This window comes from Sciurus vulgaris (assembly GCF_902686455.1).
Source record: "Sciurus vulgaris genome assembly, chromosome: 5".
Taxonomy (NCBI): domain Eukaryota; kingdom Metazoa; phylum Chordata; class Mammalia; order Rodentia; family Sciuridae; genus Sciurus; species Sciurus vulgaris.
In genome coordinates this window covers 142,308,652-142,332,859 of record NC_136465.1, presented here as the reverse complement: position 1 = coordinate 142,332,859, position 24,208 = coordinate 142,308,652, and the positions used below count along the sequence as shown (strand labels likewise).

General features: G+C 34.2%; 1 protein-coding gene across 5 annotated transcripts in view; it reads right to left on the bottom strand.

The window, feature by feature from the left end:
• The window catches only part of ACSS3 (acyl-CoA synthetase short chain family member 3), a 167,388-nt gene that overhangs the window by 111,386 nt on the left and 31,794 nt on the right, over positions 1-24,208 (bottom strand). For all 5 annotated transcript variants that reach the window (XM_079140420.1, XM_079140423.1, XM_079140419.1 and 2 more), the window contains 2 exons: positions 7,372-7,560; positions 3,589-3,723 (listed from right to left, as the gene is read on the bottom strand). In XM_079140420.1, coding sequence (XP_078996546.1) covers positions 3,589-3,723; positions 7,372-7,560 — 324 coding nt within the window. The remainder of the gene's footprint in view (positions 1-3,588; positions 3,724-7,371; positions 7,561-24,208) is intronic.

The window sequence follows — 24,208 nt, the reverse complement described above, 5'->3', positions numbered from 1 at the left end:
CTAAATCTATATCTGCATGAAAATCTACTGCTATGAAGCACCACACAATGAATTTTTAAATTAAAAAAAAAAATTCAAGGTTGCTAGTTAAGATAAATGTTTAATTTAAAAGATCCCAATGGTTTCATGTTGGCTTCAAATCAACTGACACAAAGAACATATTTTACTCAACTCTAGGGATACCCTTAAGAAATTCAATCTAAGGCAGTTACATTTTCATCAACACTCTGGGCTTAATTAATTCAGAGGTTCATGTTTCCATAGATTATGTACATTAACAGCTTACAAACTAAGTTCTTATTTTTTGAATCCTATTTCTTTTACTTTGGAAGTTCTATCTCCACAATGAAATGTCAAATAACCCATTAAAACTTCTCTTTGTACAAGGGCATTCAAGGGCATTTAGAAGGAATATTGGGGCCACCTTTCCAAATGAGGGCATGCCAAATTATCTTCGGGTGGTGAAGAATTCTATTTCTGTAAGAACAAAAATTAAATATTAAAATTTATGAGTGTATGTGACATATCTAAAAGACTACCCAAGTTTCCTCTTTCTAGGTTATTAATTGATGTAGAAATTCTTTTTTTTTCTTTCCTTTTTTCTTTCTTTCTTTCTTTCTTTCTTTCTTTCTTTCTTTCTTTCTTTCTTTCTTTCTTTCTTTCTGAAAACCAGATTCTTTGTTGTAAACTTTGTGATAATAGAATCAAGGATTAAAGACATATACCTTTAAAAAAATCAACAGACCTCTTTGAAAACAGCAGCCATGCAATGGCCAGATAAGATAAAGAATAAGGAAGTAGTTTATGGAAGTTACTGTAATGAAGAGCTATCTAAGTAGTGTTAATATCCATTAAGTATTTTGTTATTTTCTAAAACATTAACTTGAGTTCGAGATCACATATCAGGAAGTTTGTAATTGATGAGCATGGTAGCACAGGCATAAACAAGCTACCTATTCCTTAGTAAACCTAGTGGGATTCACCAACCAGAGATGTATACAACCATTTACTCCATCAAGGCAATTACTGAGCTAAGCCAAAGGACCCTGAGAGACTTGGAATGTAAAAGCAAGACGCTTCTGTTTTCTAGGCTTCTTCATATATTAATCAGGGCTATAAAATCCGGTCATATGTTAAAGTAGGCACACCTACAAATTAGTGTCTTAATACAATATTACAAATACAATGCCTGTATAAATAACACTATGTATAAATAATCTGAATTGATCCTTCATGAAGGTGATATTTCAGTCCCACTTGGCTTCGCTGGCCCCACTCCGATTGGCACTAGCTGGTGCCATTTAGATAAACAAAAATAGCTAACTATAAGCAAATCATGTTTTTATATATTTTCATGCATCACATAAAAACAAGTAATTTCACATTATCAAGTCTTTGACATCACAATTACACACCTATAAAAATCATCACACTAAAAAATGAAAAATGTGAATTGAGTGATCACAGAAGTAATTACAGATACATGATTTTTATAGGCCATTAATGAAAGGAGAGCTCCAATGGATGGTTATTCTAAAGGCTAAGAAATAGAGGTACAAGTGAAAGAGATATGACAAAGTGAAGAGAGAGAAAAATCAATATTTAACTTTATAAATAAGCATTTACTTCTTCAGACATGACTTTCCTAGTTGTTATAATTCCTAAAAGGCAGTACCAGGAGAGCATCAGGAGTGTCTGATGTGATATTCCTTTGATTATGTCATGCTTGCCTGAGGCTCAGGAGTAGCAGCCAACTTTTTTACCTCCTCTGGCAAAAATGCAATACTGGTTAATGAGATGCAAAGCCCAGGCTCATAATTTGTGTCTCTCTAAACTCAAAGTAAAGCAAATCCACTGGGTTTAATTACTGCCTAAACAGTAGGTCTCATATACAGAACAAGAGACCTTGAAAGTCCTTGTCCATGGCACAGTAGAAGAAAGGGTCTGGAGAAAAAGGGAGGCAGAAAGAAGAAAGCTAGTACCAGGGATGAGTAGACATAGAGCACATCTCTATTTAAGACGAAAGAAAAGAGACGTATTTAAGACGAAAGAAAAGAGACGTATTTAAAAAATAAATCTGAGCAGAAAACATTGATACGCACATACCATGTGTTTATAGCATAAAAGAAATAACATATATCTTGATCCAAAGTCATTAAACCAGAGTACAAATTTGGCTACACCACTTACTAGATGGTCTTTAACTGCTTCATGATTCAGTTTTCTAAAATTGGGCCAGTAATCAGGTCTACTAGTTTATTCACTTTTGAGAATCAAATAAGAAAAAGCATTTGAAAGTTGCTAGCATTGGTTCCTGCCCATCATAAGTTCTTCACAAATCCTCTGTGAATTCACACTCTATGTGTGTGAATAGCACCATACATCATGTAAACACATTTTTGCGTGTGTTTCTGTCATTCCTTGAACCTCCCTTTACCCAAAGCTTTCTTCATTGCCACTTTGAAATTTCTTGATTTAAATAGCTACAAAGCATTCTGAAAAGATATGCTTGTGGTTCTCTGAAAGAAATTTAAATTCTTCCTCAAGACAGTAAGAACATTAAAATCACTGAGTGCAGCAGTTCATGAACCACAGACTACTAAAACTTTACTCAGGAATGTAATGTGGTAATGGGAATTGCTAGGTGATAATCAAAATGACACAGTTCTAACACTCTTTGTTCTCATATCTTGTCATTTAAGTATTTTCTGTAGATAACCTCTGAAGAGCTCCACAAAATTATACATGATTCTCCTCTGCAAAAATGTTTTAATCTGCTAAGAATCCAACTTGGTCCCACCACAAATAGCTGGAGACTTGCTTTGGATGTAAAGATAAGGCACTCATCAGGTCAAAGTTAATGGGACAGTATTATAAAATGTATTCATTGTTATATTATGGTATTTTTCTTCCTTCATCGATCACAGAATTTACCTGTTTAGAATTTTCATGCTTTATTTTTCTGAACATAGTTTTATTTCTGGCCTAAATGCCTGTCTTAATTTTTTTAAAAAATATTTTGCATGCAAATTAATCATACCGCTCCAATAGGCAGCACAATGAAGAGATAAAACACACAGTCAGGGAGCCAGTGTCCAAATCATGAGTCTGGCCCTTACTAATCAAGCAGGGTACTTGTCTCTATGTCCACTGATTCCACTTTTAAAATAGAAATCATGATATCACGTAACTCACAGAGTTACCAGAAATATTTTTAAAATTATCTACAAAAAAATATCTTAAAAATCAAATGATAGGTAGGTAGGTAGTTTTCATTAGCATTTACATTATAAAATTTAAAGTAAAAAATGATGCCACATACACAACAGCACTATATGTAGAATCTAATCTATTAATATCATAAGTATTTCTTTGTTTCAACCTTTTTATTTTAACCTAGTTTTTCACAAAACAGTAAATATTTTTTATATCTTTTTCCACCAGAAATAGCAACCACATTCAGTATATATATATATTAATCACTTGATCCTAGGAGTTTATGGACCAAGTGTCTCTTTCAAATGGTCAAAACCAGAATCATCCTTAACACAGTAACAAAACAGGAATCAAGCGAAACATTCAAATTACCATATTCGGGCGATTATAAATGAGAACTTTGTCTGGTGTGTGTTGACCTATTCTCAGTGCTTCTTCTAGAAGAGGTATGTACTCTACCTTTCTTCCAGGTTCAATGCCAAATGATGCTGTAACAACCACCTTGGGCTAAAATTAAAAAAAAAAAAAAAAAAAAAAAAAAAAAGAACAGGAATAAGAATCAAGAAAGCTTTAACAATCCCAGTTAAAGTAATCACAATATTTCAGGTGCAGATTGGCAGTTTTAACATTTCTAAGGAAATATTTTAATGATTCTGGTCTCTGTTGAATAAATGACCTGAAAACCAATATACCCTTTTTTAAATGTTATAGACCTAATCCCTTCCACATAAATCTTACTTACCTGTTGAACATTATACACTGGTGATGCTTTGGGCTCCTAAAACACAAGGTGTACAAAATATCTTCTAAAGAATCCATTAAGCCATGTGTATGTGCCATGATTCACTGAAATGTAAACCTTAGGGACCCTTAGATGCACGTGCATGCTCACACACATGCACACACACACTCATAAGAGATAGTTTTAGAGGAGGCTTTAGCATTTCTTAGCTGGAGAGCTCCAGCCCGACTGTAATCAGAAAGCATTTCTAAGGCTTTCTATGTGAACATCTCTTCCACATGCCTAGAGACCACAGAAGGACAAGATCTGACTCTCCAATAATCTTTTGACAATTTTCGTTCTCATTCTAAAGATAAATTCATGTTCATAAAATATTGTAATTTTAATTTTATATTTTTTTTTTCACAAAATAACTCCCAAGTGATTTAAATATCAGTTCCACAAAGCTTGGACATGACCCTGTCAATAAGCTACCCTCCAAATTTTTCTTTACCTGACAATTTGCCAGTCATTTTTTGAGACATGCAGGTGTAGCTACAGTGTCCCTGGTAGCAACTGCATTTGGGTCAATCTCCCTTCCTTGGTATATGATGGGCATACCTCAAATAGTCAATGTGTTCTTTAATCTCCAATACTGCATAGTAAGCAGTCCAAGGCCAAGTTTGGATGTCTTTCATCTCCTCTGCCTGTATAGGGTCTGGCACACCATATATTCTCAATACAATTTGTAAAATTGAGTGAAAATTCTCATTAATTTGCAGAAATGAACATGTTATTATTCTTTTAAATGCATTGCTTCTTCACCAAAAAATCCAAAGCAAAGGAGACATATAACAAATGATTCAGGAGACAGCTAATCACTTCATAGTATCACATCTATTCTTGAATTCTGATTTCTGGTTACAATACATTTCATCTAGGGAAAGTTTATACTGTGCTAAATATATGCATACATAGTACTCTTTGCTTCTTCGATATCATTTAATATTCATGGGACTGAGGTTCAGTGCAGTTACAAAGCTTGCCCCAGGTTATAAGTGGTGGAGACAGAAATCAGGCCAGTTCTGTGTGACTGTACAATCTTTCTCTTTCCACTATAGCAAGTTGACTTTTAAAAGAAAAACAAAGGAAAAAAGGAATGAAAATAAAAATAAGTCTTATTTCCTTTTATTGTATTTTTAAACTTGATATTTGAATATAATTCACATTTTAATATCTGTAATACTTATAAAAATAGTTCTAGTTAACATTACATAAAATTAGGATCCTGTATAAATGAAATTAAGCCACATATCAAATTAAGAACATAATAGAATATATCAGAACTTGAACAATTTAATACCATCAAAATTAGACTCTTCTGGAAAAATAAGTCCTTTCACATTTATATTAACAACCTTTTATTAGAGGTTTTATTGGGTCTAGACTGACATGTTAGAAGACATCCTTTTAGTCTTTGTCTGTTAAAATAAATTTTTTTCTTTAGCCAATCTGTTTGAAAATCAGGTCATAAAATCAGAGATTTCAAATATTAGTTTTGTCTAGATATCTCATATGTGTATCTCTATCTCCATCATTTCTCCTTAAATTTGACTTTCCTTATAGCCTTGCCCATAAGACTATGCATGTATTGCCTCAACCCCTTAAGAAGATTGTACATGTGTGTGTGATGAATGAAAACTCCTGCACAGCATTAGCTAAGTCCTTATTTATATACATATTTATAAATGTGTACATATGTATATATTTATATTTCAATTCCCTCATATCTTATTAAGATGTTTTTAGAAGAAAATAACATATCCAATACCTTTGTCTAATGGTGTTTAGCATTTCTACAGTTAAAAACCTGGAGCCTATAGTTTCCTCGGAGATGTCACTAACTTCCCAAGGATTTTCAGGTCAGTGATGGATTGATCAAACCACCCCCCAACCCTAGGGTTTTTTTTTTTTTTTTTTTTTTTTTTTTTTTCACAAACAATAACACAACATGTTAAAAATAAGAACTGAGGTGGTTAGTCCACAAAATAACTTTCTAGTTCTAGAACCTGCCTTATAGCAGATGAAATAAGCTATGCAAAGCCTCACTCTAGGACCTTGAATGCAAATTATTTCCCTAAAAACATCTTGTCTTGGGTGTCTGAAACTCCAAAGACTAGTCATCTCTTAACTACTACAAGGACTTTTCTTCCTCAGTCTTGCCATTGGCATTTTCTCCTTCCTATTTCCCATTTCTTCAAAAGCAGAACATGTTACAGAGCATCTCACTAAGGTCTCCAGCCTCCCCCCTCACTCGTGTGATACTGCAAAGCTTGTTTCCGCTTAACATTGCTTAAAACATGACACTTGCCTGCTCAAAAACTTGCAGTGGTTTGTTTACAGGTCAGACACAACCAGCCTTGGCAAGCTCACATTTCTCTTTTCTCTGTCATGCCAATCTACTTGTTTCCTCCCAAATGATTTTACTCTTTCCTGCCACTGATGCTTGTTTCATTCTCTTTCCCCTGCATTTGGATCCCACTACATTATTCTCTTCCAGATGAATCTCAGCCAGGACCTAATTGAAATCTCACATTTTTCCACAGAACCCTCTTCAGTCACCAAAACCAAAAGAAATGTCTCTTCCCCTAAATTAGGGGTCTGTAAACTATTTCTGCCAAGTTTTATCAGAACACAGACATGCCCATTGTGGATACATTGCCTGAGTCTGCCTGTGTGTTACAGCAGCAGAGCTGAGTGCCTGCAACGGAGATCATGTTGTGCACAATGCCTAAGATACTCTCTGGTCACTTACAGGGAAATGTTCATTGACCCTGCTAAACTCATACAACAATAAAAACATTTTTAAGTGATCACTATGTCTCAGACACTGTGCTGTTTTAAATACAATATCTCAAGAATATTTCACAATCAGCTTATGAAATTTTTTATCTTGGCATCCCATTCAAATGTCACCCTGTCCCTCTCAGCCCTTAATCATTGGGTCATTACCCCATTCCTAGAAGTATATAGATTTTAAAAATAATTAGCCCATGCATTTGGTACCTATTATATATTATGCATTTCCAAGGTCAGTGCCAACCACATGAAGGGAACCTAATAAATAAATGTTGAATAAATAAATTAATAATTATTTTTCTTATATGTTTTGTATAACCCAATGTATAACAAGGTGACTTGAAAGGCAGATACCTTATTTTATAGTTCACGTTTCTCAAAGCACTTGGCACATAGAACTGACTCAAAAAAGAACACATGATTAACAGACAAATGCCAAGGAAAAGCAAATTTAAAGTACCCCATTTGAAAAGAAGATTAGAAGAAGTAAGAATATTCTTAGATGATTCATCCACAGGTAAATATGGCTATAATATAGGTAGCCACAACTCAATTTCCCCAAAGAAAGCACTTACTTTTGCATGATCAATGCGACTGCTTAATTCTTTGGATGCAAATCCACCGAATATGAGACTATGGATGGCTCCTATCCTTGCGCATGCCAGCATAGTATATATTGCTTGTGGGATCATGGGCATGTAGATGACCACAGTGTCACCTTTTTTGATTCCATACTTAACCAAAACACCAGCCAGCTTAGAGACCTGTTACAAAATCAATAGATCAGCAAAGTTTTTCTGTATTACTTCAATAAATTTGTAGGTTAAGGCAGGAATAGTTGATCATCCCCCGGTAGTGGGTTAAAAAAGGTGAGAAACACATATTTGATGATGAGGATGATAATGGTTTAGATGGTGACAATAATAACAGACATCTGCATCACATCTGATTATAAACCAATCTACCATTATTATGTCATATGAACATTTTGGCTTATATTTGCTTAATCCTAGGACATATATTTCTGAGCAACTGTTAAGTGGCAGACATAATGTTTAGTTTTGGGAAAGCGACCCTGAAAAAGAAAGACAAAGATTTGTCCCTAGGGAGCATATATTCTAAAAGGTGATCTCTCAAGTAAAAAGAAAAATAAAATAATTATAAATTTAGATGCAATTTGGGTTAACTGTTGAAAGAAACAAGTAGGTATTAAGAATGAAAGCTCTTCCATACACTCATAAGGCAAATAAGATAGACTCTACTATACTGCTATTCCCATTTAGAAGATAAGGTAATTAAGTCTAGGAGCTAATGAATTGCTAAGCTATGTTCAGAAAAGTAGTAAATGGTGTGCCTAGGATTACTGACATCATATTCTTTACTCTTTCCACTGCCTCAAGCCAATTACTTTATAGTTTTTATATGAATTATTTATGTAACACAATTTCCTTTTGGACCAAACACATGTACTTCTTTTTACTTTTTACATTTTTTTTTATCAACATAGAAAGTCTCTTCCTTCTTAATATGTGTTTTTGCAATTTCTGATAATAAAGGCAAAATAGATCATAAGTCCACAAATGATATAATTTGTTGCAAGAAATCTTTCCACAGGCAATTAGAACAGGCTGTGCAAGGTATGACAAACCTAAGTAGTTCAATATTCTTTCACTTAAAAGAAATTCCACTTAAAAAAAAAAATGATGATTCCTGGAATATAAGAAGTTCTCTCTTTCTCTCTTCCCTTGTCTTCCTCAGCACTGCTGATACATCACTAAATAAAACAAGACAAAGATTTCTATCTTTCAGATGCTTATATCTTAGCAAATGGACTACTTATAAAGAAACAAACATAATAAATACATTATATATATATTAAAAGCTATGGGGGGGTTGGAGCAGAGCAGAGTAAAAGGGGTTGAGAGTGCTGGATGTGGGGTAAATGTCATTGTCAATGGGTCAATGGGACAATCAAGGGAGACTTCAGGAAGAAAGTGACTCTGTAGCAAAGATATGCAGAGGGTTGAGACTAATTGGATCTCAGTGATCTATATTATTTTAGGCAGTGGGAATGCAAAAACAAAAGTATAAAAGAGAAGGGGAATCACAGGAGATTTAAGGAGCAGTCCAGAGACCTGAGGCAGGAGCAGAAACAAGTGAGAAGACAACTGTGGATCAGGCAGAGAGCTCAAAGGCCTGCAGGAGCCCAGGAGGCAAATGGAAGGATGGCGGCTTGCCTTTGAATGCGACTGTTCAACATAATGAACAGAGAAGGCTTAAGAGAAGGATTGGGCCCACTTGGCTATTTGTGGTTTCTTTCATTTCACTTGACCTCTCCCACTTTTTGAAGAAGTTCAGAGAATTCAGAATCCTTACCATTTTTCCTCTATCTCTTTACACACTGTCTCTGTGTAGATGGGGGAAGATGTGGTCCAAGTTAAGGGTTCTCATGAAAGAGAGAAAGTAAAAAAACCATCTCATTCTTCCCTATATTGCAATTCCCTATATTCTTCCCTATACTGCAAACTCTATATTTGAGTGCTAATTGAATTCCCTATATTCTTTTTATAACAACCTGCTCTTGCAGGAACTAACTAGAGTTCCTTTAGAACCACTTCGCTCTTGTCGAAGGGTGATGCTGGCAACAACTTGATTGCCTTTTGACAGTTTCACCACTTCTCCGTATTCCCACTCTGGGGACCAATCTTCCAGCACATGAACCTGAGGGGCACTCTCAAACCATCACTATATACGCAAACTCTATATTTGAGTGCTAATTGAATTCCCTATATTCTTCCCTATACTGCAAACTCTATATTTGAGTGCTAAGTTTTAAGAACTTCAAAATGCCCCTCAAAAAGTTATAAGAAAAATATGCCAAAGAAATATAAATTATGAACAAATTCTATATGGTACTCAAGAATCAAGATAAACACTGGAAAATTATAGCCAAAGATTCCAGTGTATGCAGAAAGTGACTAGGCTCTGTGATGATGCTGGTGAGCATCCCATTTAAGGTACAAATCTAAGAGAGACAAAGGAAAAAGATTTTGCTTATCTGTGACTGTGATTCCAACACTCTGAATAGTGCTTGTTGTTGAATCAAAATAATCCTCAACCAAGACCCAACCAAGTAGTTTCATATTTCAATCTCATTTCCAGTGTTGAATGTTCTGGAAAATGCCCACAGCTCTTCTGTCCTTTGAAAGAAATGAGATCAAGAAATTTAAGGCCTTTTGTTGAAACTTATACATCAAAATAATAGGTCCTAGGACAAATATGGTCTCAAGATCTATTTAAGCTGGGACCACATCATATGTTTTAAAAAAACAAGCTGACATATTAAATTTAGTAGGTCTCATATGCACTGTGGTTCAGAGATGGTTTGAGAGTGCCCCTCAGGTTCATGTGCTGGAAGATTGGTCCCCAGTGTGGGAATATGGAGAACTGGTGAAACTGTCAAAAGGCAATCGAGTTGTTGCCGGCATCACCCTCCAACAAGAGCAAAGTTTCCAATGTAACTTGTAAATTTAGATAGAAAAATTGATATGTAGCTAGATAATATATGTGAGAAAATTATAGGAAAATATAATTCTGATGAGACTATCAATAAATAGGAAAGACAAGGTATTAATTCATACCAAGAAAAAATAAAGATGTTGATTTAATATATATGTACATATATATATGAAAATACTTCATGTAAAAACTTTGTTAATATTAAATATACAATTGGCTAATATAGGAGCTTAGAACAGAACACTTAATAGTTGTGTTCATCAGCTTTCCTTCACTGTGACAAAATACCTGAGATAAACAACTTGAGGGAAGAAGAGGTTCTAAAGGAACTCTAGTTAGTTCCTGCAAGAGCAGGTTGTTATAAAAAGAATATGCCTAGACTCTGAATCTCTCTTGCTTCCTCTCTGTCCATGAGCTCTCTTCTTCTCACACATATTCTTGTCATGAGAACACCCACCTTGTTGTGATGTAGCAAGAAGACCCTCAAGAGAACCAACCATGCTGGTGCCATACTTTTGAACCTCCAAACTTTGAGCTAAGTAAGCCCTTCTTATGTGTAAAGTAACCAGCCTCAGGTATTTTGTGATAGTAACACAAAACAGACTGACACACCAATCTACATTACCAGGTTCTGTGGAAAAATTGGAAGGTCTAGCACTACCAGGCCAATGTTCTAAAATGACAACTAATCATTTGAATCTATTACCAGCTGAGCATTTTGCCATAAAACTACCATTCATGGGGTCATTAATCATAGAGAACTTGCATTTGCTTTCCAGTCAAAATTTGAAATTTATTCTCCTACATCCTGTATGTATATTTTATGCTGTATGCTATACCATATTTCCATAACTGTAGAGAAAGTGTAATACATAACAATTGATTTTTTTCTCAATTGATTTGTCTTCCATTTATATTATTTGCTTAGCCCATCAAGACATCTGAATTGTCAATCAGCACTTTGAAAACAACTTTGTCAAATTAGACTGCACCAGTTCTGTGAGACCACTAGATGGAGTCAATTTTTCCTTACTTCTTAGCTACTCTTCAATATTTCAACCATGATGACTACATCAGAGCTAGTCTAACAACAAAAGTTTTACATGACCTTTATTTATATTTCTTTTTCAGGAGTTGTCAGAGCTAAATTTCACTCTGATAAAATTTTCCAATGTAACTTGTAAATTTAGATAGAAAAATTGATATGTAGCTAGATAATATATGTGAGAAAATTATAGGAAAATATAATTCTGATGAGACTATCAATAAATAGAAAAGACAAGGTATTAATTCATACCAAGAAAAAATAAAGATGTTGATTTAATATATATATGTGCATATATATATATGAAAATACTTCATGTAAAAACTTTGTTAATATTAAATCTACAATTGGCTAATATAGGAGCTTAGAACAGAACACTTAATAGTTGTGTTTGTCAGCTTTCCTTCACTGTGACAAAATACCTGAGATAAACAACTTGAGGGAAGAAGGATTTATTTTGACTCATGGCTTCAGCGGTTTCAGTTCATGGTCACTTGGTTCCATTGTTTCTGGGTCAGAGCAACAAAGAATATCATGGCAGGGAGTGTGTGGTAGAGCAAAGCTGCTCACCTCATGACAACAGCAGGGCAGAGGGACAGAGAAACAGGAGACAAGATATACCCTTCAAGGACATGGCCCAGGGACCTACTTCCTCCAACTAGGCCCCACCTCCTACAGTCTCTATCCCCTCCCAATTACACCATCAGCTGCAATCCAAGCCTTCAATACATGAACCTTCTTAGAGGGACATTCCAGAGCCTAATGAAACAATAGTTTTGTTTTTGTTTTTGTTTTCTGAGATGCAAAAGAAATCATTCAGATATGAGTAACCAACACTGAACAATAAGATGAAAAAACTGGAGTCCCAGTCACCTAAGAGTTTATGACCAAATAAAGTTCTGTTGAACCTTCAACACAAAGGACATTTAATGAGTGCTATGTCAGAGTTTAAGGTTCTCAAATTTTTATCAATTTCAGTTGGGAAGTTATCAAAGAGAAGAAAAATATACATTACTTTTACCTAGAGACATATTTTTATACTGCCATGGCTGTCTGAATGTAGATTTGTAATCTCTATTATCCAAAGGGGAATATTTAAATCTATATATTTTCAACTGAAGACAAAGTTAAATCATGGCCCATTCACCCAATCCATGTTCACTTTTGCATCTTCTTATAAGTATGTCTTAATGTATCAAAAATTTGATAGTTTTACATGAGGCACAAACCTCTAAAATCTACTTTCAATATGCCATTGAGGGCAATACAAATGTCATGCACCAATATGGGGACATTACACTGCTAGTCTGAGGATAACTGTGCTGTAAAGGAAGCCTGAAGAAAGAAAATGAATGTACATATTTACTTAGTTACAATGCTGTTCCATTCTTCCCACTAGAAATTTATGAATTAATCACTGTTTTGGTACTAATTTAAAGCCATTTTACTATGCAAGTATCTAATCATTGATTCAACTTTCATAGTATCTGCTACGTGTCCTATACTAAGGTAAAGTCTGCAGATACAAAAATAAGGAAGATATGATTAGTCTTTAAACCAAAGAATATAGAGTTGAGGAGGTTTTGAAGCCAAAGGTTTCTGGAATATATAGGAACTGGGACACCGATATTGGCTCTTCTCTATACCATGGACTCTGGAGATAAGCACTGTTTAAATGCTTAGTTTTATATTCTGTTGCCAGAAATTAATCAAATGGACAATGGATCAAAAATAAAAATGTTCCTGGAACAACTGAAGGTCAGTTTTGACCTTAGCTAATCTGGCAACTGCACTTGGATTTCTCAGACCCCACATTTGATCTTTGTATTATGCCTTATACTTGGACTCACCCCTTCTAAGGCCAAGCACAGTTCATCTGGCTAGAAATTTTCCTGTGCAGCCTCAAAGACAAATGAAAACCTGACTCACTTCAAAAAAATAAAAGAAAGAAAGAAAGAAAGAAAGAACAATGATAAAAGAAGAAAATGCAACCATAGAAATTTATACAACATAAAGTGATATACACATATTTTTGACTTTTATATAACGTGTTTCATTAGATACAAGTAAAACCTTTGAATTTGAGACTTATAAAGTAAATACATTGGTTTAGATAATTTAATAAAAATTAAACAAAAATTTCATGAATTAATTCTGGAAGTTTTTCATTCAAAAGCAGTCTGCGCATTAGTATGATTTCATAACCAAATGCTACAGCACAAACATAATTAGTTAAACTTGACTGAAGTTGATGTTCTACTATACATGCTTTACAAATAGCCAAGTGTGTCTATCTAAAAAACTTCTGCTTATGAAAAAAGAAAGGGTATCCAAATTTTAGTAAAAAGTCAGCAATCATGAGCAACCTTAGGACAAAGTCAAATAAAACATAAGAAAGAGAAGACGAGGGAAGGCATATCTTAAAAACATAATACATTGGAAGCCCTGATCTAATCAATGACAAAAATGTAACTAATTTAGAAAATACCTGAGGAAACAACTTACTAATATTGGGAATAAAGGACCTGTTTTTGAGAATATGTATAATTTACCATAGAAAGAGACTGAAATATATTTTACTTTCAAATATAGTTTAATCATGCGTTTATTCTCTCTCTCTCTCTTTCTCTCTCTCTCTCTCACACACACACACACACACATTTTTGTTTGTTTTACTTGGACGCCCAAAAAATTCATCAAAACAATCCCAGTGAACGTGAATACGTTTTCATTTAGGCCATTTGCCAACTAGGTATCCAGGTAAACATCTGTGAAAAGAATCAACTTTTTAAAAATCTGCTCTGAAATTATATTAAAACTATCTTTTTTGAGAGAAAAATCTTTCAGGCAAGCTTCTAGGGAAGTAATTTTTAATGACAATGGCAAATTATTAAACCCGACAGTGAAATAATTTTTATTTAAATGTAATAATCTAAAGTACTAAGTTGATTTGTGAGATTGGTCTCCTAAAAGCAGGAAAGAAGAGGTCATATTATTAAAAGAAGATAAATCTTTCCTCAGAAGATAAAACCATGCCATTTATGTTCAAAAGAAAACATATTACTTATCTAAAACAGAGAACAATATACATATATATAAATATAATATAAATATATTTAAGAAGGGCATTCTACTAAATTTTAGAAAAAAATTATAAAATTTTATCCTATATAGAAAACAATTACTTGACAGTGGTGTAGAAAGCATTTACTAGCATATTTCTTCTTGTTAAATACTTTTCTCCTGATGAATGACTAAATACCATTACTTAAAATAATCAGTTTTCTCATTATCATTTTCTTCACATGTGGTTTCAATCAATATTTGATCATTTTTAGACTACGTGTTCATAAGCAAAGTGAAATGGAGAATTATTAAATTCATTTAGTTCAAGCTTGAAATAACTGCAATTTCAATAATCTGTGTGCTTTCAAGACTAATATGATTTTCAGACTATTTCACAGAAAATTAATTCAATCCTATATTTCTCTATGCATATGTGCTTTCATTTCCTTAATATTCATATGCTGAAATCTACAAGTATAACAACAAAATTTCTCAAACCTTGAAAAGAACACCTTGTAAATATTAAAACAGTGCTAGCATGTAATAGACCATTGTTGACAGGGAAAATAATCCTACTTCAAGGAAAAGTCCAAGGTCTGAAGAATGGAAAATAAAATTGACTACTATAATTAACACACACCATGATTACAGTGAACGTAATAAAATAAAAGTAGATAAACAAAGAATAAAGTGTTGCCTCCTTTTTTTTTTAACCATTTTAACATCTCTCCACACCAAATATTAATAATTTGGTAATTATGACTGCCTGCTGTTTTACTCACATGACAGTTTCTGCCAAATGCCTTACTCCTTATGGCAGGTGCCATTCAACTGAGAACTAAAGACAGTTCAGAATGGATATGACCAAAATTCAGCATGAAGAGGGATGTGAGATGGGTTTAAACATTTGGAAGAGAATCAATATCAGATATCACACAGAGATTTGTTAAAATTCATTGAGTTTAGGCTTGCTAGGAACAAAGTTATATTAGTTTTATATTAGTAAAACAAAATACCAGAGACAATTAACTTATAAAGAGAAAAAGTTTGTTTGGGCTTTGGGTTCTGTTTGCTCCTGTTCAGTATTAGGCAGCTCCTTTGCTTATACTGGAGGGAAATCACTTGTATCATCAGCCAGAAATCATAATGAGAGACAGGAAGACACCAGAGTCCCACAGTTTCTTTCAAGGGCACAACCCCAGTGACCAAAGGACCACCCACTTGGCCTTACCTCTTAACCGTCCACGGCAGTTCCCAACAGTATCACGCTGGGGATTAGATCTTAATACATGGACCTTTGCAGGACACAAGGTATAGTTAACTCAAAAAATAGGAAATAATTGAAAAATGCTAAGTTCTCCTTAGAAATAGGAGCTTCCCCTATTTCTAAAATGTAATCATTATTACATGATTTAGGGTTGTGACAATGAAAATAAAAATAAATGAACTGCTTTGACAAATATTGAGTGTGGCATGGATGGTAAAGGATGATGGATGGATATGGAACATAGGAGAAAGGGAAGTTTAGGAATGGGTCCAGGTTTGATTTTAGCAACTGGTTAAAAAACAGTGCAATTCACAGCACTGGAAAGCAGGATTGGACGTGTCTAAATCTGAGTGGCAGAGGGACAACTAAGGGTAGATATTGACTCAGCAGTCCTATACAAGATCTGAATATCCACAGAAAAATATGGGCTGGTGATCAAGAGTGGAAATAACCAGTGCTGTCATTGGGAGCAACCATCACACATGTGGCAACTGGAGCAGGTGCAATGGTCCACGAGAGGATGTGCAAAGCAAAAAGAAAAGGGGCAGAGAGTGAGGAAATGAGCACAGAAAGCCACACTTAAGGAGGAGGATTCAACAAAATGGCCAGCAAGGAAGAAGAAAAAAGAAAGCAGGGTGGTACAGCAGAAGCGAGTAAAGAATTGTCAATTTTCAAGAATGTTAGGCTGTCAGGCATGATAAAGAAGTAAAATATTGAATGTCTACTGGAATTATTAATATGATCACATTAATTACCTTATTTAAAGCAGTTTCAGAGGAAGCAGCATATTTTAAGTTTTGGAAAAGTATGTGATAAGAAAGTAGGAGAAAGCACATGTAGATAATTGCCTCAAAGTTAACTAGTGAAGGAAAATAGGTAAGAAATTAGCTAGTAGCAAAAAGATTCGGGCATGCTTTTTTTTCCTACTTGAATTTAAATTAAATTTGTTTTAACTGATACATAAAAACATGAAAACTGTACATATTTATGGGGTACTATGTGATGTTTCTAACAATTTATGTACTATATAATGCTTAAGTCAGGATAAACTTGTCTATTTCCTCAAACATTTATCATTTCTTTGTGGTGACGTCTAAAACACTTTCTTCTAGCTTTTTAAAATGTACAGTGTGATACATTTATCTCCAGTCATCCTACTGTGCAACATGCATGGTTTTAAGAGGCAGAACTGGCAATGATATGGGTATGTGAGGGGCTAACAAGAGTCCTCCAAAATTTGTAGGGATGGATTTTGCAATATCAAAAAAGGATTAGCCTCCAATTGTGAAAGAAGGAAAAGAGAAAACAGTGGATATGGATTACAGGCAAGTCTGTCTCATGTTGGACATTTTTCATTATGGTTTCTGAGTCTGAATCACTAAAGAAAAGAAAATTTAAATCCATCATTGAGGACTCAATGGTGGTGCTAGGGATTGAACCCAAGGTCACTTTATGACGGAGCAATACCCAAGTCCTTTCTAATTTTTTTTATTTTGAGACAGGTCTCACTTAGTTGCTAAAGGTCTTAATAAATGGCCGAGGCTGCCTCAAATTTGCCATCCTTCTGCCTCAGTCCGCTGGGTGACAGGGATTATAGGTGAGCTCCAATGAGCCCAGACCATTTACATATATTCTATAGCCACGTCCACCTTCCATCTACCAAAAAAAAAACCCCTGGAGGGTTCCATCATGCACCTGTTTCCAGATTATCCCCACAATGTCCTTCCTTCATCCTTGGGCATCTATGATGCCTCCTTTTCCACCACCATGTATCCCATCTCTCCATTTATAACACTAAAGCAATCTCTAATTTAATGTTTTTTGAAACAATGCTCCCATTAATTTAAAATTAATATTCTTTTATTTCCCTCCCTAATTGCAAGAATATTGAATCTATTAATTTTCACTATCAATGCATAGTATTTCTGTTGTTACAGATGAAGCAATGTAGTGGCTATACTAGAACCCCCAAAACAGAGAAATGTACCATTCATAGATATACATACAGTACAAATAAAATACAAATTCCAATTAAAGATTTCTCAAATGATTTTTTAAGCATAATTTAATTCAAAGTAGAATACTTTCTGCATGCTTTGTCTAGTTTCTTTAAAAAATGGAACATTCCAGCAAGATGTAGCAGAGCACACCTGTAATCCTAGCAACTCAAGAGGCTGAGGCAGAAGGATCGCAAGTTCAATACCTGCCTCAGCAATTTAGCAAGGTCCTAAGCAATTTAGTAAGACCCTGTCTCAAAATAAAAAATAGAAAGGGTTGGAGATGTGGCTCACGGTAAGCACCCTTGGGTTCAATCCCCAGTACAAAAAAAGAAAGAAAAAAAAAAAGTGGACTATTACTAGTCTTCAAAGTGTATTACAATTTTTAAAATATAACCCACCTGGATTAAAATAAAACAAAATTTTTTCACTACTGGAGAAGTCACTTTCTACAATTATGCATTCACTTGCCCTTATATAAGTATTCTGAAAAATGTAGCATAATGTGACTGATATGCAAACCTTCCAAATTTATGTTTAAAAAGCACAGAATCTACTATAATCTATTCATAGAGTATTCAATTAAACACAAATTCGTGTAAGTCATTTAGACAAAGCTCTATTCCTTTGATGAACAGAAAGACTGTGATATAATAACTGCCCTACCTATTCGTTTACACAATAATCAGCATGCAAAATGTGAAACAAAGTTATTATTTTAAAACAATCACTGTGTGGCTGCTATATATGCTGCATTGAATGACTAATGGAGAATATTAAAAAGTAGCATTAACTCATGCTGTTAATTAAAGACAGCCCTTTTCTCTTATCTAATAAGTTGTTTAATGTAGTGTTTCTCAAACTGAGGTCTGTAGAGATGTTTTCAGAGCCTGGGGGTTCTTTATGAGAATTCTTAAACTTTGCATTTTCATGTTGATGACAATTTTAAAATATTAATATAGCATTACTCTGGATTATCTAGGCTCCAATGCAAATTCACTGTGCTAATTTGTGTGTGTTTTTCTAATCTCATGCATATTAAGTAAAGGGCAGATGACATCACAGTACACTGTATAATAAGAGGATATATAAAGGTTCAATTACCAATCTGTTATGTGAGAATCAAGGCATCATTGGGAACATGTCACCAAACTCTTTAAGTCCCAGAGCCACAGCCTATATGCACATTGTAATCAGTCATTCGGTTCCAGCAAAACAACACATTCGCTATATTAAATTAGTATCATCAACTGGTTTGTTTTGTAAGTTTGTTTTTATCCTACTTATAAATCTGACCTGGCTTTATATATGTATGGAACTGCAAAGAGAGGATATGAACGTGTAGGTTTAATTGTACATTAAAATAAAAATAAGTAAATACCATAAATATACAAGAATTATTTTTTATAAAGTACTTTTATGTTCCACAATTTTGAGAGAAAGTAAGTGGTAAAGTGATTTTCCAGATTTCTTTTTCTTTTAAAGAAAGGGAAAAGTAAAAGAAGCGAAAGACATCAACAGGAACCAGGCATCCTTTAGGTCAATTCTACACTGATTATTTAACTACAGCTTTAATTAAACACCCTTGGCACTTATGTAGATAGTACACAAAATATGACAACTACTGTAAGTACACAAACTGCATTTCTCAGCACTGGGCTATGTTCCTGTTAACCTTTATGGTTTCATTGGTCAATACATCCTGAAAGTCAATCAATACATGTGAAGGACTCATAGAGAACTTGCAAACACCCCAGCAATGATACAAGGACATGAGATCATTTCAACAGTTGGGTCTGTTCCAATAACATTTACATCTTTCAACCAAAGAAACTGTACACATTTAAATGAAGAAAATTCACAAAGATTATGCATACATCAATAATTAAGAAACAGAGCGAATGAACAGAGATATTACACATGCCAAGAATTTATCATAATATTCATAAATGTATCAAATTCCCCATAAAACCATATATGATGTAGTTAACATTATTCAGCTTTGTAATGGAAAAGAAATGCTTTTAAATCAAGTACAGTATGAGAAAATAAATAATCAATTTTCCCCAGATCTCTAATCTTGACAATAATTCTATTGAATACAACCTTCCACTGATTTTTTATTCAAATGTAATTTACTTAACTATGACCATAGAACTGCCAAATGAATTAAAATTAAGAGCATCATTTTCCATAGCTACACATTTTAATCTAATTCAAAAAGACTTATATGACAATATTTTGTTTCATATGATCAAAACAAGATTCTGTCCTTATATCTTCATTTGCATTCCTTTAGCCACTCAAAATTCTTTAATTTATGTTAATCAGCTTTATCTTCTACTTGTTATAAAAGTTATGCCAAGTCAAAGGATTTCATAATTTAAAATGATCTTTAACATGGTAGCTAAAGGTCAGAAACTGAAAGTTGTTGATGTATTCAGCTGTACTAACTTGTTTATTGTACAGCAGGTGCAGGTGCTAACCAACAGATAAAAGAATAATTGTTACCAACTCTCCTCACTTCTGCTTTTTTCTTTTTATATTCTGCTGCTGCTTACTTTAACGACTGTTTGTCTCCCTCCCGTACTTTCTGACAATCTATTTTTCCCCTTTCTTAATTCTGTGAAAAGTCCAGAGGCAAGTCCAGCAAAGGCACTCAATTTTGTCTTCAAGGTATATGACTTTGTTATTAATTATGTCAAATCCAACTCTTAGAAATATTTCCTGAAGGCCTAGGAAGAGCCACCTATGCCTGTGCCATCTATTTCTGTCTTCCTTGAACCATCCAGCTCTTGCATCATTTCCACTGGCTCCTTCTTTGGACTGCTGGTCCAGGTAGGTTTCTTCTCTAGGTTACAAATGCACAAAGTTTTATTATTACATTGTCACACTATATCCCATTGCTTTTTGTGTTTTTCTCACCAGGAAAACTATGAGATACTTGAATACAGGTTCCATATCTTACTCATCTTTATGACCTCATGGCCTGATACAATAAATGTTACCCAATAAGCTTTCAATGTGTCAGAAGAATACCTCAATGAATAATGTGTTCCTTCTTTTCCTTTAACATGATGCCTATGATACTTCATTTTCGGCTCTTGTTTCCCTAGACTCATTATAATTGACATTATAAATATTTACATGTAAGATCCTGTATTATGTTTAGTCTATGAACTGAAAGTGTATTTGTGGCTATAAACTCCCAACTGCCTATCAAAATACATCTGGTTACACTACATTCCCCAGTTTTTACTTGCAGCTAATAGACAAATGGAGATGTAGGAAGGCCACATATCATATTTCTGGATATAAATCTTAAAAGAGCATCTCTGTTCCTCTATAGCCTCTTCCACTTTCCCGAGAGTTGGGTCACATGTGTTGTACTTTACCTCAGCTTCAATGATGCAGATGACAATAAACTAGAGGATGAAGGTACAAGAAGATATAACAAATTGGGTTATGCCAAACCACACTTTATTGTCTGGATTATTACATGAGGGAAATGTATATATTTTTTATTGTGAGTACTTTATTTTTGACTATCTTTGTTTCATCAATCTAGCCTTCATCCAACATTTAAGAAATTTGTTTTAGAAGATTGTATAAATCATTCAACAAATTCTAATAATAATAATGAAAATCATTCATATTATATAGATAAAAGAAAAAGAATTAAAGCACTTCTAACAAATTGTCCCTCCTAAGATTCTACACAAAAAGTGAAAATTATACAAGAACAATCCCCTGGAGTACTGAAAAACAGACAAATAACCTCAAATGATGGGAAGCAAGCAGGGCACTTATAGGTAGCCCATATATAATAAACTGAATCAGGTATTTTTTCCAATCTAGTAGATAAAGCCATAGATCCAATAAAAGACACATGGAATAGCTTCCAGAACCCATGCTAAGTCTGCCTTTGTGTTTATGCCTTCATTTCTCACATGCAAGCAAATGCTGTCATTGTAAGGAGATGCAGCTAAGTGGCGCCTGTTCATTTCTCTTCTGAACCATTTGTCAGCCCATTGCTTGCAACCTTTCCCACTGCAGTCCTTCTTGAGAGGAGCTGAAGTGATTCCTTTAACAATATGGAATTCCCCCATTATACTTAGAACACAACCCAGTCCTGACCATGGCCTGCAGGAATCTGCGTGGTCTGGCTCAGCAGGCCCCACACATTTTCTCCCACTCTCCTTTCATTGGCCTCCCGGCTCTCCCAAGGTTCCAGGTCTGTTCTTGCTTCACAGCCTCCGCCTGCATACATTTGTCTCTCAGACATTCACAGGATTCTATCCCGCTCTTTATTTGTGATTCAGCTCAAATTTCATGTGTTCAGTAACAAGTAGCTTTTCCTGAAAAACCTATCTAAGACCTCAATCCAGGTACCTCTCTAGCTTTTAACTTACTGTTACACTAAATTTTATTGCATTATCTTTTTATTCCTACCATATCTCCCCAACTAGAATGCAAATGTCTTGTGTACAAAGATTGTGTATCATTCATGACCGGAACTCATGGTGTCCCCAGAGGTACCAAATATAAATAAAGTACCCTAGAAGTATGTTTTCATAAATAAATAAATAAACTTGACTATGTCATTCCAGTTCAAGAACATAAATTCAAAGCAGGTGGCCCACTGATTTTCTTAACTTTTTTCTAAAAAGTCAGAGTGAAGCCCTACTAAAGACAAGACAAATCATCTAGTAAGGCCTATTGATGAATGATAAAAATAAATTCATTAAGCAAATATAAGAGTAAAAACCATGGACCAGATTCCAGGTTTTCAAGATGGCAAAGTGAGGTAAATATTATAAGGAAGGCTCTAAATGAGGCAGGATACAGATCTCTGAGGTCAGGAATTGCCCCAAGGAAAATTTTCACCCTATATAAAAACAAACCTTCCTAATGTAAAAAGAAAAATTACAAATGTGGGGAGGACAAGTGATATTTGTAGAAATTATGTCTCTTCATCAAAGATTAGATCTTTCATTACTTTCTTATAAATGTTATTGAATGTTCTATGCATGGACTCACTCAAGACATAAGAAGATCCCAATCTCAATGAGGTCTGTAGTAGCTACTGTGTAAGTTAAAAAGATGAATAAAACATTTCCCCTACCTAGAGGAGTCCTATCTCTTGTCAGGAGATCACATAAGTACACTAATAAGTAGAGTAAAAGGAGAAATGAAACCAGAGCTTGGGAAAAGGTTTAAGTGAAATGCTGTGGACTTCAAAGTGTATTGAAATAGCTGCTGGCTTCATGGGAAGAGAAAGTGGGCTTATACTTCAAATGATCATCTTGCTCTCACAGACAATATGATCTTTACAAATCTGGCTCAGAAAATTCAAGGGAATTGGTGGTATTGCTGCTATTTTGGATTGAAGTAAAAATAACATTTATACTATTTTAATTTGGAATAAATGGTCCAAAATATGGAAAAGGAAAGGCAAGAAATGCAAAATCATTGTTTTTTCATTTAATTAATTTTTCCTATATTATCTATTATAAACTTGTTCTAGTAATGGTTTTCCTTATAGTGCATCCTCTGAGATTCAAACTTAAATTTTACTAAGTTGGAAAACTGTTCGAAAGAAAGTTTCAGTTAGAATTTTGATACAAACTGAGTTCAGAATTTAGGGGATTCTAAGCTCTTTAAAATAAAATTTAAGTGTTTCTGCTAAAATACATTATATATCCTTGCAATATACAAAATTGCTCACAAAAACGAAAAGGTTTGTGGAAAATTTGGTTGGACCACATGACTCTAAGGTAATTTAACTACAGCCTTTTAACATTAATGAAAGCACCAACACTGTCTTCTAGAGTCTTAAATGTGAGGCTTTTACTTCCTGTTTCAATACATTCTATTGGGAGAAATCACTTCCCAATTTGCTTTTAGAGTGGCAAGAAAAAAGTAGAAGAGTGCAGACTAATTATTTTTAAAAGAGGAAAATATTTTCTCAATTTTAGATTTTTTAAATCATTTAAACATAACCCTTACACTGAAGAATCTAAATCATGTTTTCTTCAGGTTTAAAAATATTCACAAAGTCTTCCCTTAAGTTGTACAAAAGTCTTTCTCCAAAACTTGAATACATGGGCTGGAACAGTCTAATACAAAAACGAAAGGGCAAAAGATAGAACTGAGCACTTCAGGAAAGAAGATTAATGAATGGCCAAAATGCACAGGATAAGGAGCTCTTCTTCAGTTATTAGGGAAAAGCAAATTAAAACCACAACACAATATCACCACGCATTTGCCAGAAGGTCCAAATTAAACACACTTGGTACTATAAAAACCAAGTGCTGGCACTTGGTCTTCTCATATTCTGCAGGTAGGACTATAAATTGGTATGACCACTCTGGAAAATGGTTTGGCACTATCTACTCAAGACCAACATGTGCATTTCCTATGAACCAGCCATTTCATCACTAGATACATCACCAATACAGATGCATATACATCTACAAACTCTGCACAAACATATTCATAGAAACATTAATTGTAAT